The 16,429-nt window shown below is 34.6% G+C and overlaps 1 protein-coding gene across 10 annotated transcripts in view; it reads right to left on the reverse strand.

Annotated features, from left to right (window-relative positions):
• The window catches only part of GRIA2 (glutamate ionotropic receptor AMPA type subunit 2), a 171,236-nt gene that overhangs the window by 68,948 nt on the left and 85,859 nt on the right, over nucleotides 1–16,429 (reverse strand). For all 10 annotated transcript variants that reach the window (XR_011648473.1, XR_011648474.1, XR_011648472.1 and 7 more), the window contains exons 4-6: nucleotides 15,345–15,541; nucleotides 8,124–8,177; nucleotides 26–187 (exon numbers count right to left, since the gene is read on the reverse strand). Coding sequence is in view for 5 of the 10 variants with exons in the window: in XM_071214324.1 (XP_071070425.1) it covers nucleotides 26–187; nucleotides 8,124–8,177; nucleotides 15,345–15,541 (413 nt within the window). In the remaining 5 variants the exon portion in view is untranslated. The remainder of the gene's footprint in view (nucleotides 1–25; nucleotides 188–8,123; nucleotides 8,178–15,344; nucleotides 15,542–16,429) is intronic.

A 16,429-nucleotide genomic window follows, 5' to 3' on the forward strand; every position in this document is an offset into this window, starting at 1 on the left:
GAAAGAAGCAGAAACAAAAACAAACCTTAATTGTCGTTGTGTGTGCTCCGGGGTATTCCTTTTCTTCCAATGTTGACCATCTTTCTATAAATTTAGATACTAGGGAATCATCATAGTCCACTATCTGAAATCCAGACACGTTTGCACCTCCAAACTGAATTTTTAATAAGTCTCCATCCGTAAATCCCTAGACATAGAATACATCACGTCATGTTTTCTATTATGGACCAAATACTAATTAAAATTTACCAAATATGTGACTTTATCAAATAACCAAATATTATTCTACCAAATATTATCTTACCAAATATCTTTACTTATTTCAAATAATAAATGACAGGTAAAAATCCTAAAGGAAATGTCTCCTATTTTTCAGCCAAAGCACTTCACTTGTCTCTAGCAGTATGGCATCAGCTTGGTTCCGTAACCAATGCTTATTTATTGCTTGATTAGCTCACGAAACACTCATGATTGTACTTATGTAAAAGTTCTCCATTTTATTAAGAAATCTTTCATGGATAAACATTAGGTTTTATTTATTGAATCCACAACAGGGTACCATGAACTATAATATTGTGAGCAAGTCATTCAGGTTTAAATAACTGATTCACACAGGTCATAAAAATAAACAGCTTTAAAAGAGATAATCGAAGGTACTAAATGCCCAGTTGTTATTTTAGAACACTTGAACAATTTCACAGTAAGCCTAAAACTAGATTGCTCATATAATATATTAAATTTTAAAATGCAATTCCTTGTGGCATTATTAAAATGAATTCACTCATTACTAAAACAATCACATGGTAGTTCCACTGATTTCAGAAATTGGGATGTTTTAAATTTTTACCTCAGTTTGAAAGTTTATTCTGTCAATGATAAAATTACAAATTGAGTAAGTTGCAATTATAAATATTTTTGTCCTAGACAGATCTTTATTATTATGTATAAGGACTGAAAATAAATAAGTGCATATTCCTATATTCCCAAAATAAGAGGTTTTTTTTTCTTTTTTGCCAATGTTTAAGAAAAATTGTTTTGATATTGTTTGTCTGTGTGGGATGGGAGGGTAATTACTTTTCAATGGCTCATTATTTTTTTTTTCAAAATATTGCAGAATGCAAAAAAATAAAGGTATATATGAAAAATCATATAGTCTCTGCTCTATCCCTCTGATAAGTTTCTCCAAAACAGTCAAATTCAGCATTTTCGTTGAATTTGTATTTATTTCTGTATTTCTACATGGCACACTTTCACTACTTTTTCTTAACTTATCAATTTGAAATATATTATTGAGTTTTGTTTATGACAGATGAGCATGTGACCCATTTTCATGACCAAAACATTTATCTCCTCTCCCCATTTCCATTTATGTTCACTGTTAACATATTTATAAATTTATATTTATTTAAATGTTGTAAATATAACATGTTTTCAGAACAAAGCCAAATAATATCCTAGGCTTGTATTTTCTTTCTCAAACAATATTTCATCCCAGTAGTAATTGTTTTTGCTGCTATAGCTTTCTATAGACCTGTCCTTATTTTTTTCCAGTTTCTCCATAAGATATTTCATGTACATTTGAGTAAAACCTTGTATGAACAACATATTCAAACATATCAGGTAATATATTTCATTGTTCCTGAATCCTCCATTGCTAGGCATTCTCCTGCAGAATGCTGCAGTCTGGATTGGTTCTGCTTTCCATCTACTCTAGAGTTGTTGCTCTGGACTGTTCTTTCCACTTTTCTGAGTTAAATCCCCTGTTTCCATGATCACATCATACTCTTTTCTTGCTTTAGTCTTTGATTTTGCTAGAGTCCTTTAATAGTTAACTGAGACATATTATAGATAAATATTTTGTGGCATTGTTAGTCTGAAAAATATATTTATTGATATTATACTATTTTGACTGGTATTCGGGTTACATATAGAATTTTAAGTTGAAAATCTCAGAATTCTCAAGTCATTGTTGCACTGACTTTTATTTCCTATTGTTTCTGTTGAAAACAATGCTGTTATTTCTAATTACTTTTGTATACGACACACATACACACCTGCCAGAAAATTTTAAGATCTATTTATCTCTGATGATGACATTTTCAGTGCATCTTTTTTTCTATGATTATTGTGGGTACTTCAGGGGCAGATTAATGATATTACGTGAAAATTTTCTTAATATGTCTTTGATAATTTCTTCCTTCAGTTTTCATTCTCTTTCTAGAATGACTGTGATTAAGATGTTGTAGCACTTAGACTTAACTTCTGAATGGCTTATAGGTTATTTTTATTTTATATTTTATTGTTATTTCATTACATAATCTGAAAGATTTTCTTAACTTTATCTTCAAACTCAAAGTTTTTTTAGAAACCAAAATAAGTTCTCAGTTCTTCTGATTTTTTCTTTTTCATCCTTTTCTCCTTTTTTATGGATAAAATGTTTTCTTTACTTTCTCTGATACTATTAATTGTAATTCTTAAACATTGTTTTCTTATATTCCTGCCCTCTTTCTGTTTATTTGTTTATATCGGTCTCTCTCCTTCATGGCAAAGATATTTTTCAAATGACTGGTAATGCTTAAGAGTAACAAGTAAAAAGTTTCTTGGAATTTCTATGTGCATAAGCAAGACTCACTGACTATTGTGCGTCACTGTGAGACAGGTAGAGAGGTGGGTTGGATAGCACTGATCTTGGTCAGTATCTCTTCTCTGGTCCATTCAGTTTTATCTCCTGTATTTGGTGAAATGGTGGATGGGGATGTTCACAATTCCATATGCAGTCTTTCACTTAGTTGCTATGTTTTTTTAGCCCTGCCTTTTCAGTCCAGACAGCTTTTCCCATACATATACTCTGAAAAGTAGTATTGTTAAAGAGGAAGTAGATGTTTATAGACCAGAGCTAGTAGCTACCTGGCTGCTTACGTTGTGTGCAGAGAGTATTTGGTGTATCCAATCATTGCTTATGGCTGTTATTATATTATTTCAGTTATTTTTATTTTTACAGAAGCTTTACATTACATAAAAGTTATGTCAAAACTATAGGGGATTCCCATACACTCTACCCTCTACCCCTTCCACACTTTGCTCTATTAACAACATCTTTCATTAGTGTAGTGCATTTGTTATAATTCATGAACACATATTGAAGCATTGCTACTAACCATGGTGCAGAGTTTACATTACAGTTTACACTTTGTACTGCACAATTTTATCGTTTTTTACAAAATGCATAATGGTCTGTATCCATCATTGAAATGTCATGCAGGACAATTCCAACGTCCCAAAAATGCCCCATGTTATACATTTTCTTCCTTCTCCTTCCCTTCAGGACCCCTAGTGGCCACTGCCTTTATATCAATGATACAAGTTCTTCCATTCCTAGAATAATAATAAGTCTACCTTAGGCCATAGTTACATTACCCCTTTATGTTTGTTCATCCTCAATCTTGAGGATTTGGGAATGGCGATGCCCACTCTGTTTCTGATTGAGAGGTGGCTAGATTCTCTTGGGCAGATAGATGGAACTCTCTTGCTTGCCATTGTAGATACTCTCTGGGGATGGATTTTGTTAATTATTATCCTTTCGTTAGTTGTCCTGGGCAAGTCCAACGGACTGGAGAATAGCTGTTGCAACTCTGCTGAGATTCAGGGCTCAACTGGCATATGAACAGACCAAAGATTCAAGTCTTGGGGACATATATTTAATGAGTATAATGCTAATTATAGGTTCAAATAAAAGGGACAAAGAACCAAGTGTAGGCAAATTATAAATGAGTCTAACTCTGTTACATTGGGGAGCACATATTCCAAGTAAAGTTCAGTGACAGGGTCCCAAATTCCTGAGAATGTTTGCTGTGTCCATAGTATCTAGATATCTCTAGAGTCCTCAGGTACCCCCCATGTTTGAGGCACTGTTTACTGTGGCAGTCAATTAGATTCTGCTGAGATGTGCATAAACTTAACCTCTGAAAGGAACTCTCAACTCACTTTGAAATCTCTTAGCCATAAAAACTCATTTTTTTTAAATATTCCCTCTTTTTGGTCAAGGTCTTTTTCCAAATGGATCACTAGTTGGTGCTTGATAATAATCTCATTGTGCTAGGGAGGCACATCCCTGGGAGTTATGTCCCACACCAGGGGGAAGGTATTATGTTTATATACGGAGTCTTGCTTAGAGGGAGGATGCATTTGAGCAACAAGGAGGATTTCAGGAGGTAACTCTTAGGCAATATATAACACTAGGCTAGGACTTAATTTCACAAGACTAAGGCTCATAAATACCACCATCAATATCAAGGGCCTGGCATAATGGTCTGGCCTCCTTTGCTAGGTACTGTCCATGTACTCGGGGGCTTCTTTCTACTCTATGAGAGAATGTAGCAGGTCTTCTCAAGATGGGAATTCAATATTCTTTTGGTTATTGTGTGGGTCTTCAAACCCTGAGACAATGCCCCATGACACTTGAACATATTCATGTGGTATAGATGCATGCCCCACGTGCACCCCTCCCCACACATCCTCCCATCACCAACACCCTGCACCAGTGATCCTCCCCTGTCATGGTTGTGATCCTTCTGTGATCCAAAACTTCCCCCAAAACTAAACCCAAAAATAAGCAAATAAAAATAATAAGAAAATAAAATAATGATAATAGTAATTAAAAATTAAAAATATAAAAAAATAAAAATATATAAAATACAATAAAGTCAAGCCCCATAGAGTAGATGCTCTGTGACCCACATTCCTTGGAATCTCTATTACAGTTGCCATAGATGTCCCCTTCCCCAACTGCTTCTCTTGCTTTGCCCAAAGTCCCACATCTCCAGCAGAGGATTGTCTTTAGGCAATTGAAGTCACCCCCTTATATCCCTTGGCCAATAGCAATGCCTAATTGGACCTAGGTACTAAAGCCCCTCTCCCTTGCATCAAGTTGGGAGACTCTGGTGCAATTTATGCAACATACCTCCCCAAGGGACAAGGTTGAAGCCAAATCTCATCTGAAACCACACTGTTAATTAGCTCCCTTCCCTTTCTTCTCCTGTTTTCCTCCCTTCCTTACAGGTTGCTCCTGAAGGCACTTACTCATTAAATAATGTTCACATGAATCCCATCTCAGGTTCTGCTTCTAGTGAAACCAGTAAGAGATTCTGCTTGTAGATCCATACCTCAACCCTGCTTTCTTGGCTCTGATTCTCTAAAACTGAAACACAGAATTCTACAAAATGAGCAGACTTTCTTCTTGTTTATATCATACTCTGCAGGCACTTTTTTGTAATAGTACACTTCATTTTTAAAGAAGATTTAGACTTACAGAAAGAATACACCAAAAATATAGGGAATTCCTATATAAGCCCTCCCCCCCCCCCACACACACACACATGCACAGTTTCCCCTATTATTAACATCTTACATTAGTGTGGTACATTTGTTAGAACTGATGAGCCAATATTGAAGCATTGCTACTAACCAACAAACGTAAGTGGGGGAGTGTAACCAGGGACCAAAGTAGATTTACTGATATTGTGGTTATTATCTTGTGTTATGGGAAGAAACTGTCACATTGACATAAAGATAGTGGTTGCCATTGGTTGAAAAATAGGTGGAACACAGGGCATTTTTAGGACAGTGAAATTGTTTGATATGATACTGCAATGATGGATGCATGACATTACATATTTGTCAAAGACTATAAAACTGTGCAGGCACTTTTGATTTTAGCCTCCTCCTCTTTGCTACATCAGCTGTTCATCCATCATCTGCACTGTGCCCTGCAAAAAAATTTGTTGCCCTCTTGCATCTGTTGATTTTCCTTTCCCATTATCTCTTTTCTTAAATTCTAAAATTTTTATTCTCTTAGTGTCATTTTACTGGGCCATGAGTATGATCTTACAAAAAGGGGAGATTTCAACTAAAACTGTGAATAAGCTTCTGAGCTGGACTTGGGCAGGATCTACAGTTCCCTAAATTTCCTTCTTTCTTCTCTGAAACTTTTCTATTTATGAGAAGCAGAAGGAAACACACACAGAATGAATCATAGCAGAGAGGCCAAGTGTTAGCTCTGCAGATGGTAACAACTCATCAAATTAAAACTGATGTTACACTTCCTGGGAATTTATTTGGAGAGATTTAAAAGAAAAGATTAGTCTCCATTAATCATCTGTAAAACCTAAAGTTTTAAAATGTAGTCATGTAAAATCTCAGCACTGGAGCATGGCGGCTTTTAAAAGGATTAAAGCCATGAGTGTAGTGAGGATGAGAAGTGAGCACTGGATCCCTTTCTGACCACTTCTTCATCCGCAACTTATACTTTTAAATGATCTAACAGGAACTTAGTTGCAGCTTCAGTGTATTGACAATCTAATTAAGAATTTATCAATGCCTTAGGAAATTAATCAGTAACCAATAACAATATCTAAAACTTTTATTCTTTTCTAAGCACCTTTTTAATACACATTAGACATTGGAGAGGGGAAAAGTGTGACTCAGTCAAGAGTTTGAAAGGTGAAACGTTTCAATTTTAAATGTCAGTGAAATATCCAAGTGTCCTTTAAATCCTGAGAAACTACAATTCTATAATACTTTCAGAACTTATCTAATCACTAGATGTTCCATAAGGTGATTAAACCAAGTACTCAGAAAAAGAAAACTAGTAGTTCAATTTACTTAACAGTATTCAGTAGATTTCTCACTAAAAGTCTTACAGCAGCAAACACTTGTTCTTTATTTTTTTCTTTTGACTTTGGTCATTCAAATGCTTCTTTCCTTTTTGATAACATCAGATATTAACTCTCAAATTGATGAGCCACCTTCTGTTATTATTTCTCAATGTTCCAATATAATCTTCTCCATCTGGACATTTTTAAAGATCAGAGCTTCCAATGTGGCTCTGTGTTGTTCATCAAATGGCACACTTCACACAAGGGACTAACTATCCAGGCTGTTCTCTACACAGAATTAGGCTCTGAAGAGATGAAATCCAGAGCTTCATCTATTTTAACCCTTTCTTCTTTGATAGGGTGTCATTTAAAATCCCGTTAATACACTTTAAAGGTAAGTCTTAATAAATTTTTACAGAAAGCAACTCATTGCCAGAGATTGATCTTGAAACCAATTTCTCCCAACAGAGTGTAGGTTTGTGATTTAATATTCTAAAGCACTGATGCCACTTTCTAGTGAAAATATTATTTGTTAGTTGTAAGGTTTTAAGTGGGTTTTCTTAAAACTCTCTTTCCATTGCTACTAGAAATAATGTCTTCTGATATAACAGACTGATATTACAGAAGCCATGAAGTTAATCTGCAAATGCTTAATACTAAGCATTTTCAAAGACACCATTTACTGTTTAAAACAGTCTCTCATTCTCTCCTCTCACTTTCTTCTCATCTTTTTTTTCTTGGGTATTCCTTCATTATACAGGATCATATTTATTTAAGAAACATAAATCATTGCAGCAGTAAAATCCTAAGCTCATTTTATTGATGATCTAAAATCTAGTTTCAAAAAGAAAAGTTCTAATGATAGTTCTAAGTTGATACTAATTATACTTAAGGGAGGAAGCTCTCTCATGTTCAATTGAATCTCAATTTGATAGAAATTCAGAGGAAAAAGTGACCAACTATTGGAACTCCCTTTTTTTGTGTGTGTTGCTTATAACAAAAATCAGAAATAAATAATATTTACCCGTATTCTGAATATTTTCAGGTTTAATTTTGCCCTAGATACATTCTCACAAATGTGTATTAATTTATGACATTATATATAACTAAATACTTCAAAGGAATATGCAGACAGTAAAGTATATAAGACATAGTCACAGTGAGAAACAGGAAAATTTTAGACAATTAAACTTTATATCTCTTTGAAATTTTTCCCTTATTAAAATACATCTTCCAAGACAATTCGAACAGTTTCCCAAATACTATTCTACAATTTCTTAGCTCATTCATAGTAGAAAATACATTATCTAAAACACAACAAATTCAGGAAAATATTGTCACTGCTAATCAAACAATTATAATCATTCTATGCATTTTAAAATATCACTAAGAAATGCTGGCCATTCAAAATAAAATTTTGACCTAATAGGCATCTCTAGGAAAACAACAAATACCAGAAAATTCACTTACCAGATTTGCAATGATATAATGGTAACCTTTAACATGTTTTCCAATAGTAATAACCTAGCAAAGAAAAAGAAATAATGCTTAAATAAATGTAGATATTGTAAATGTAAAATTACTGATATTAAGACCTGATTAGGAAAAATGGTATTTTATCTACTATGGTTTCAATGTTCCACAATATTTCATAAAATATAATTGTCAAATCTGGAGAATATTTCCACTGGAAAAATAAAGTTGCAATATAATTTAGTTCTTTTTAAATGTTACCATTCAAGACGTCATTAAATAAACAAAAATAATTGCATTATTTTGTCTATAGTGAAAATAAGGTCACAAATTCTAAGAAATGTAAACCAAAATATTGTCTGATCCATAACAAGTCATAAGATTTATATCTACAAAAGCTATGTTTTTGTTCTTTTTAATAAAACATTAAATAACCAAAACAAACATCTCACATTTTTATGTTCACATGTCTATATTCAAAGATAAATACCACATATAGTTTATAGTAGTATTTAATTTGAAAAAAACATTCATGAGCATATAAGGAATTCTTACACGGACCTATAAACTAATACTCCTAAGGATCTTGAAATATTTAGTTCATATGAACATTATTATTTCCAATTTGAGGCTGCAAAGTATCAGAAAAGCTCAATTTTCTTCACAATTGTACATCAAAAATCAATCAAGAGACCAGGTGAAATGACCCCCTTCAGGGCTCCAACCTGATACAGAAACTTTGAACAACCAGCAAGAACTGGTAGAAACCTCTTTCTTAAAGTGCCTGAAAATAGTTCAAGTATTGCAGTAACAGGGCGAGTAGTGAATCAAGACAAAGTCTACTTAAAAATGCAGGATTTCCAGGCTCAGGCTGACCCCTCCCCCACCACTCACCTGCTAGCGTGGAGCCAGCTCATGTGCCCAGTATGTGGATTTTTGGTCAAGATGCCTGTTATATAAGATTAACCCCTGTGTACATACTTAGAGCATGCAAGCCTAGCCCTGGCTGTCTGATAGTAGCCTGAGGAACTTGCTATCTTAGTACTTGCCCTATTGAAGTAAGGTATTGAAGGTGGCTCCTAGAGCTCTTCTACAGAACCCAGTGAGAAAACAGACAGGTCGTGCTGCCTGGGGCAAGGGAGTGCTGGCTGTTGGATATATAGTGCAGAGTGGCTAGGACAGTGAGGAAACTGTTTCCTAGGAAAGAGGGAACATTCACATTCCTGAAAATAGGGGGATCCCTAGGGTCACATGCACATGCTCAAGTCAAGAGACATATGCAGAAAAGATCAGGAAGTCTCTACACTTTGGCCTGGAAGTATTCTCTAAATTACTCATTGTATGGATGATCCCTGAAGAAGAACACTCAAACAAATCAATATTTAAAGACTGGGAAAGATGTCTTTCTTTCCCTTCATTTTTTTTCAGCTGTTGTTATTGCTGGCATTTAAAGAAAGCCCTGTCATAAGCCATTTGGTTATAAATTTAAGGAACAGACACCTCAGAGTCTAAATTCCAGTGACAAAACATTAAAATATCAAAATGTCCAGGTTTCTCATAAGAGTACAAAACATACAAAGAAGCAGGAAGTGATGGCCTAGGCAAAGGAGAAGATCAAAGCATTAGAAACCCACCAATGAGGAGGATCATGCCTGGGATAATTCTAGACAAGGTCTTTTTTAAAAGGTCCTAAATATGCTCAAAGAGTGAAAGGAAAACATGGACAAAAAACTAAAGGAAATCAGAAAAAATTAGATGACCAGAAAGAGAGTATCAGTAATGATATGGAAATTATGGAAAGGAACCAAACAGACCAGAAGACTACAGTAACAAAAAATTTAAAATTTCCCACATAGTTCAGCAGCAGATTGAAACTGGCAGAAGAAAGAATCCATGAACTTGTGGATAATTGAAATCATCCCATCTGAGGAGCAGAAAGAGGAAAGAATGAAAAAAAAGTGAACAAAGCCTGAGGAAACTGTGGGACACCATCAAGTGTGCCAATATATGCACTGTTGTAGTCCCATATGGAGAAAAAGAAAGAGGCAGAGATAATATTCAAAGAAACAATGACTGAAAACTTCCAAATTCATTGAAAGGCATGAATATACAACCAAGATGCTCAATGAATGCCAAATAGTATAAACCCAGTAGACCCACATTATGTCATATTAAAATCAAACTGTCAAACACCAAAATAAAGAATTCTGAAAGCCACAAGAGAGAAGCAATGTGTCACGTACAAAGGAGCCTCAATAAGATAAAGTGCTGATTTTTCTTTGGAAACCATGGAGACAAGAAGGCAGTGGGAAAACATATTTAGAGTCTGAAAGCAAAAACTGCAAATTCTGTATCCAGCAAAACTGTATTTCAGGAATTAGGTAAGAATTAAGACAATCTCAGATAAACAAAAGCCAAGGGACTTTGTCACTAGACTGGCCCTGAAAGAAATGCTAAAGGGAGTTAGTTCTTCAAGTTGAAAGGAAAGGACACGAGACAAGTGACTGAAGCCACATGAAGAAATAAAGATCTCCCATGAAGATAATGACAAGGGTTTGAAAGTCCAATCTTTCTTTCCTACAGGATTTAAAATGCAAACGTATAAAATATAATGATAAATCAGTTTGGGCTCAGAATGTATGAATATGTGATTTCTAACAAGAAATACAAAGGGGGGAGGCAGAGGTATATGGGACCATGGTTTATGTACGTTATTGAGTTTGTTAGGTTGGTATCAAAACAAAAGAGATTGTTATAGATTTAGGGTGTTAAATTTAACCTCATGTTACCACAAAGAATATATCAGAGAATATGCAAACTCATAGAGACAAAATGTAGAGTTCATCTCCTGGGAAATCATCAAGGACCTTCCCCAGAGTCCCTGGTTTGCAGCCTGCCTACAGAATTTGGACTTGGACAATCCCCATGATCACGTGAGAGAATTTTATAAAATCTTATACTATTTACAGATAATCTCCTGTAGATTCTATTTCCCTAGAGAGCCCTGATTAATACAGGCGGGTGTGATTTTGTTCCTAGGAAATGTACATGGAAGTGTTCTGTATTCACAGAGTATCATGGGTACAGAAGGTGGGTGGATGGATGTATGGATGGATAGACAGATAGATTGCTGGTGGATTGGTGGAGTGGTGCAGCAAGGGTGGCAGGACGTTGAGGTTGGTAGATCTGCATGTCTAGGAGTGGCTGGGCAAGTGTCGGAGTTCTCTGTGTGGGCTTTTTGTGGCTACGCTGTAGATCTGAAATTATTTACAATGAAAGAGAAAAACAATGGTGAGATGAACATATTATGGAAAAATGGCTGTCTTGCTAGTGTTCAAAACAGTTTTGGGCATTATTGAATAAATTTGACTTTTCACATATCTATGAGTTAAGTGAAATGGTCATGCTGTAGTCCTGTGCTTATATATTCAAATATAATTTCTATTTTTAAGAAAATCATGCATCCAAGGAAAGCATGATGCATGCTAAGGCTGCAGATAAAAATTGAAATCATTATTTCATTTCCCTATGATAGTCTTTTGGAGATTTTCCATTGCTTTTAGCATAAATTTTCTACATAGTCCAATGCTTTTGCAGGCTCCACAAATTTCACCTATTCTATATGTACACTTGAGCCCACTGTAAATTTGTGTGCACAAAACACTCCTCCCATCACCTCTGGGCTTTAAATACTTTGTTTCCTCTGCTTGCAGAGCTCTGTCCATCACCAACAATATCTTGTGCTTTATAAACTTTCAGACCCAACAAATCTCACCCCAAATGTTCCCTCCTGGGGGAATATTTCCATGACTCTGCCTCAGCACAGACCAAGTCAGGTGCTCTAAAACAATGCACTTCATTAGAGAACAAAAGCAGTGTTCTAGGAAAGAATTTACCACATGCTACTTTGATAATAAGTGGTAGCTCTTTGGAAGGTCTTATATTGTTTTCTAACCCATTTTAATGTAACACAACTAAATTGCCTTTCAAAGAACTGAACCCTCCATATTGAAGGGAAAATTTTGAAGAAAATATGTCCTTCTGAATGAAAAAATACCGGCGTCCACTGAATTGACTTATGTCAATAATATTTCCTATAGACATCTGTTGACTCTGTGTACAGTGCAGTCTTTCTGTGTAATCCATGACTTCTTTAGTGGAATTAAGGAAAAATGTAGTACAACTGGTGATACCAGTAGTCCCTACTTGCATTTAGTACTCACTGAGAGAAAGGGAGTATATGATAATTAAGTAGCCCTATTTCTATGTGAAATTTAGTGTCAGCCAAATGAACCATAATACCTTTGCTTTACAATAACAAATAATATATCACTAACAATAGAAAATGTACATGCTAATTTTTAAATGTTTTCTGATAACTGAGTCTTTTCCCATCTAACTACAGTTAAATAATAAATGTCTCAGAGTTTTAATCAATGATAATAAAATACTTATGATGGTTAATCCCATGTGTCAACTTGGCTAGGTTCTGGTTTCCAGTGGTTTGGTCAGGCAATCATTGGCCTGAATGATACTGTGAGGGTATTCCCTGGGTTTAAATCATTAGTCAGTTGATTGCATCTATGGCTAATTACATCTACACTCAACAAAAGAGATTGCTTTTAGGAATAGGAGAAGTCTCCTTATCCAACCCTTTGAAGGCTTTAAAAGTAGAACTGATGATTTCAGCAGTCAGAAAGAAATTTCTAACTTTTCTCCAGACAGTCAGGTCCTCCTGTTGAACTCACTGTCACTTTCATCAGAGTTGCCAACTTGCAGAGCAGTTTCTCCTGGAGAATTCAACGTTACCCTCATAACGTTTCAAACTTGCAGCCTGCCGTAATGAATTTGGAGGTGCCAATCCTTATGTTTGCATGACCCATGTTATATATATATATATATCCTGTTGTTTTTGTTTCCTGGAAAACCCTGACTAATACAATACCATAATCTAATCCAGTTATTTCTGTTCTAATTCATAGCTACTATGGAAACAAAGAGTTTCATCTCATCTCCGTTGTCTTAGAAGTATTGATTGTGTTGATTGAGTGAATCTTCCCTTTTCTTGACAGTACATGATTCCTACTTTGTGCTGGGATAAATTTTATTCCTTGAAGAACTCCATGATCTCCCAATCTAAATTATTTCTGCCTGGAATTCTCACTCATACTATCCTGTCCTATTAATTAATAGATTTCATTGTTATAACTGTATATTAATTTCTATAAATACATTATCAGTATTCACTTAGATGGGGCCTCATCTGTTTCATTCAAAATTGGTATTCTAAGATCACTGCAATTCCTTTCTGGCATATATTATGCACCCATAGGCTATTTATTGAACAAATAAATGAATAAAGCCAAGCCAGTTCATATATCACCTCCTATGTGAACCCTTCACAAATCATCTCTCCAATGTTAATACATTTTACTTCCTTCTTGCTACTAGACTATGTGGTACTACAACTTGTGATATTACTGGTTTATTATGTGTGTACACTTTTTCTTCCCCTCTAAACAATAAGTTTATCAGTTCCAGACACTACTGTTTCATTACTTTTTTGTCCCAGACGCAAAGGATGCCCTCAAGAAACATGTTGACATATCATAAAAATCATTCATTGGGCACAATCACTTAACAGATTACAGATTATTTTACCCAAATAAAAATATCATGTATGTACACAATCCTCTGTGCATTTTGAATGGATGTCCATATGGATATTGCTTTAATCATGATCATATATTTGCTGTAAAACATTACCTTCCATTTATTCCTGGCTTCTTTTGAACTTTCTGTCTTCAAGTCTGGAAACAGACTTAGTCTTACATGGGTTTTCACCAGCATTTATTACTATGAGTGATGGATACTTAAATATTTTAAATAAGGACTAATGAATATGATTAAAATTCAGCCTTAATAAGAATCATCTAAGAAATTCAAATGAGTTTTTGCAGTTCATATTTCAACAAGAGGCCTGCGGGTTAAAAACAATCCTAACTGCATCTCCTGAAACTGGAATAAAGATGGTTCTAAGAAAACATTCACCTCCTTGGCAAAAAACATTAGCTCCTTCACCTAACAATTTATCTTATTCAGTCATTCAATGTTTCATGATAGATTCATTCTGAATTTCTTAAGGCCTGTATTATTATATAGCAAGTAAGGCTTCATCAACATTTATGTTTGCAGAATGTTTTGTGGTGACCAAATTAATGAATCTAATTTTCTCTTTGAAGCCTAAAAAGGCCAAGACATCTCTACCCTACCATGCATTTTCCTTCCCACCCTTTATTATTCCAAAGAACTAGCAGCCACCATAATGCACACAAAAACACATGTTTTCAACTGGGAAAAGAAACAGATACCCAGCAAAGGGGACATTCCTCAGTAAATCTTGATGCTGCTTCATTGCTATCCCTAATCAATTACCCTATCTGCATAGTACAGAGTGTTTTATTTCTATCATTTGGGTATTTTTGTGTTATATCCCTAACTTGAAAGATCTGAAACCAAAGCAAGGCAACGGTTTGGTAAGCACTAAAAAAAAAAAAATTTATCCCTGGTATAATGTTTCTCTTTCAAACCATCCAAATGGATACATCTAGTTCACTGCTCAAATTGTGAGCATAGGATGAATGTGTCTTTCCTAGATATTCTAATTTCACAGATTAATGTTTTTATACGGACACAAATCTTACTTAATAAAAGGGAGAAATTACTTATTGGAAAACAAATATATGCTCTTTCTAGAGACATAGTTCTATTTAGACAACAGTATAGCTTGGTTCACCATATTCTAGTGTTTGAAATAATCTATGTATCTCCAAAGAATTCTCAAATTACTCATTCCTCCTTTATGACCCAGAAATATTTTGTGTTATTTTATGTATGTCTTCATCTTTGAAAAATTCAACAAATTTTAAATTAAAATTTTCCAATTAAACTTATCAAAATTTAAGATGATACTTATCATATAAAACATAAAGGTCAGGAATTATGTACTGAACTTATTTAATGATTAGCATGATGTGTCAGCATTATTGAAGACCATCTGCTATTGCTAACTGAAGCCAGAGATCACTTAATTGATGATCATTGCTGCAGTCTACATAAACTGCTGTTCAAGCACCACTATGCAAATACTCATTGCAAATGCTGACATTGCACACTTATTCTATATTTGATGCCATTAGCAAAAGGAGAATAGCAAACCTGGTCTACAATGTCGTTTACTTTATCCCGTTCACAGTCCAGGATTACACGCCGTTCCTTTTTTAACTCCAGATCTTGAAAAAGTGATCGGTAGGTCTCATCTTTCTTGTCATTGTTAATGTTTCCCACATTGATAGCAGTCACTTGCCATTTCTTTTCAGCAGCAGAATCCAGCACAGCTTGAAGTGTTGATAAGCCTAGGAAGGCAAAGAAAAATGATGACTGATAAAGATACTTGAATAACTCAGAATTGTGTTGTGAAATTGCCAGTGAATATATTTTTAAGGCTACTTTTGTGCACATAAGGGGATGTTGACACTTCAGAAAAGACTACGGCTATGAACTTTATCAAATCTACTTATTTCCACTTCACATCAAGAAAATCTTCATTAAAATACCATTCTGACCAAGGGAGTCATTGTTTGCAGGAAAATAGTATTCCACTCTTTTCAGTTCTCATTCATGTCTACTTTAAGACGTCACTGAGAACTCAATGTCTTTAATATCTCTGATTTATGTGAAATCAAAAGACAGTCAAAAAATCCCTTCCTCTTATATAATGGGGAAATTTTTAAGTTGTTTATGGGATTTTACTACTTAATATTAATATCCTAAAAAGCTTGAGCACATTTTCAGTGAGATGATTCTATATGGGTATATGTGCATTTCAGAGTCAAAAACTATGGGGCTGCCATATATTTCTTCCAATGTTTTCTAGTCAGTAGTTTGCTTGTTTGGTTTGGTTTGGTTTTCTCAGCCTTCTATTATGTCATTTTTGTTACAGGGACTGATCCCCCTATTAAGCAAATGGTAGTTCTTTCTTTAGAGCAAATCGACTACATTAATTTCACTTCCCAAATATAAGACCATTTTACTATTTACTAGAAAATTTGCTTATGGCAGCAAATGACTTAGAAAATTTTATTCTATTTTTTTTTTTCAGTACTTGTCTATTATCTCATATCTAGGTCTGGCATGGAAAATAGAGGATTTATTTCCTAAAAAGTTAAATCCTCAGGTTAGCATTTGGTAAAAGTATATAAACTTATATCTCTCTATTTTGTTATTTGAAATAATTTTGTGAA

Source organism: Dasypus novemcinctus, chromosome 1, assembly GCF_030445035.2.
Source record: "Dasypus novemcinctus isolate mDasNov1 chromosome 1, mDasNov1.1.hap2, whole genome shotgun sequence".
Lineage (NCBI taxonomy): Eukaryota > Metazoa > Chordata > Mammalia > Cingulata > Dasypodidae > Dasypus > Dasypus novemcinctus.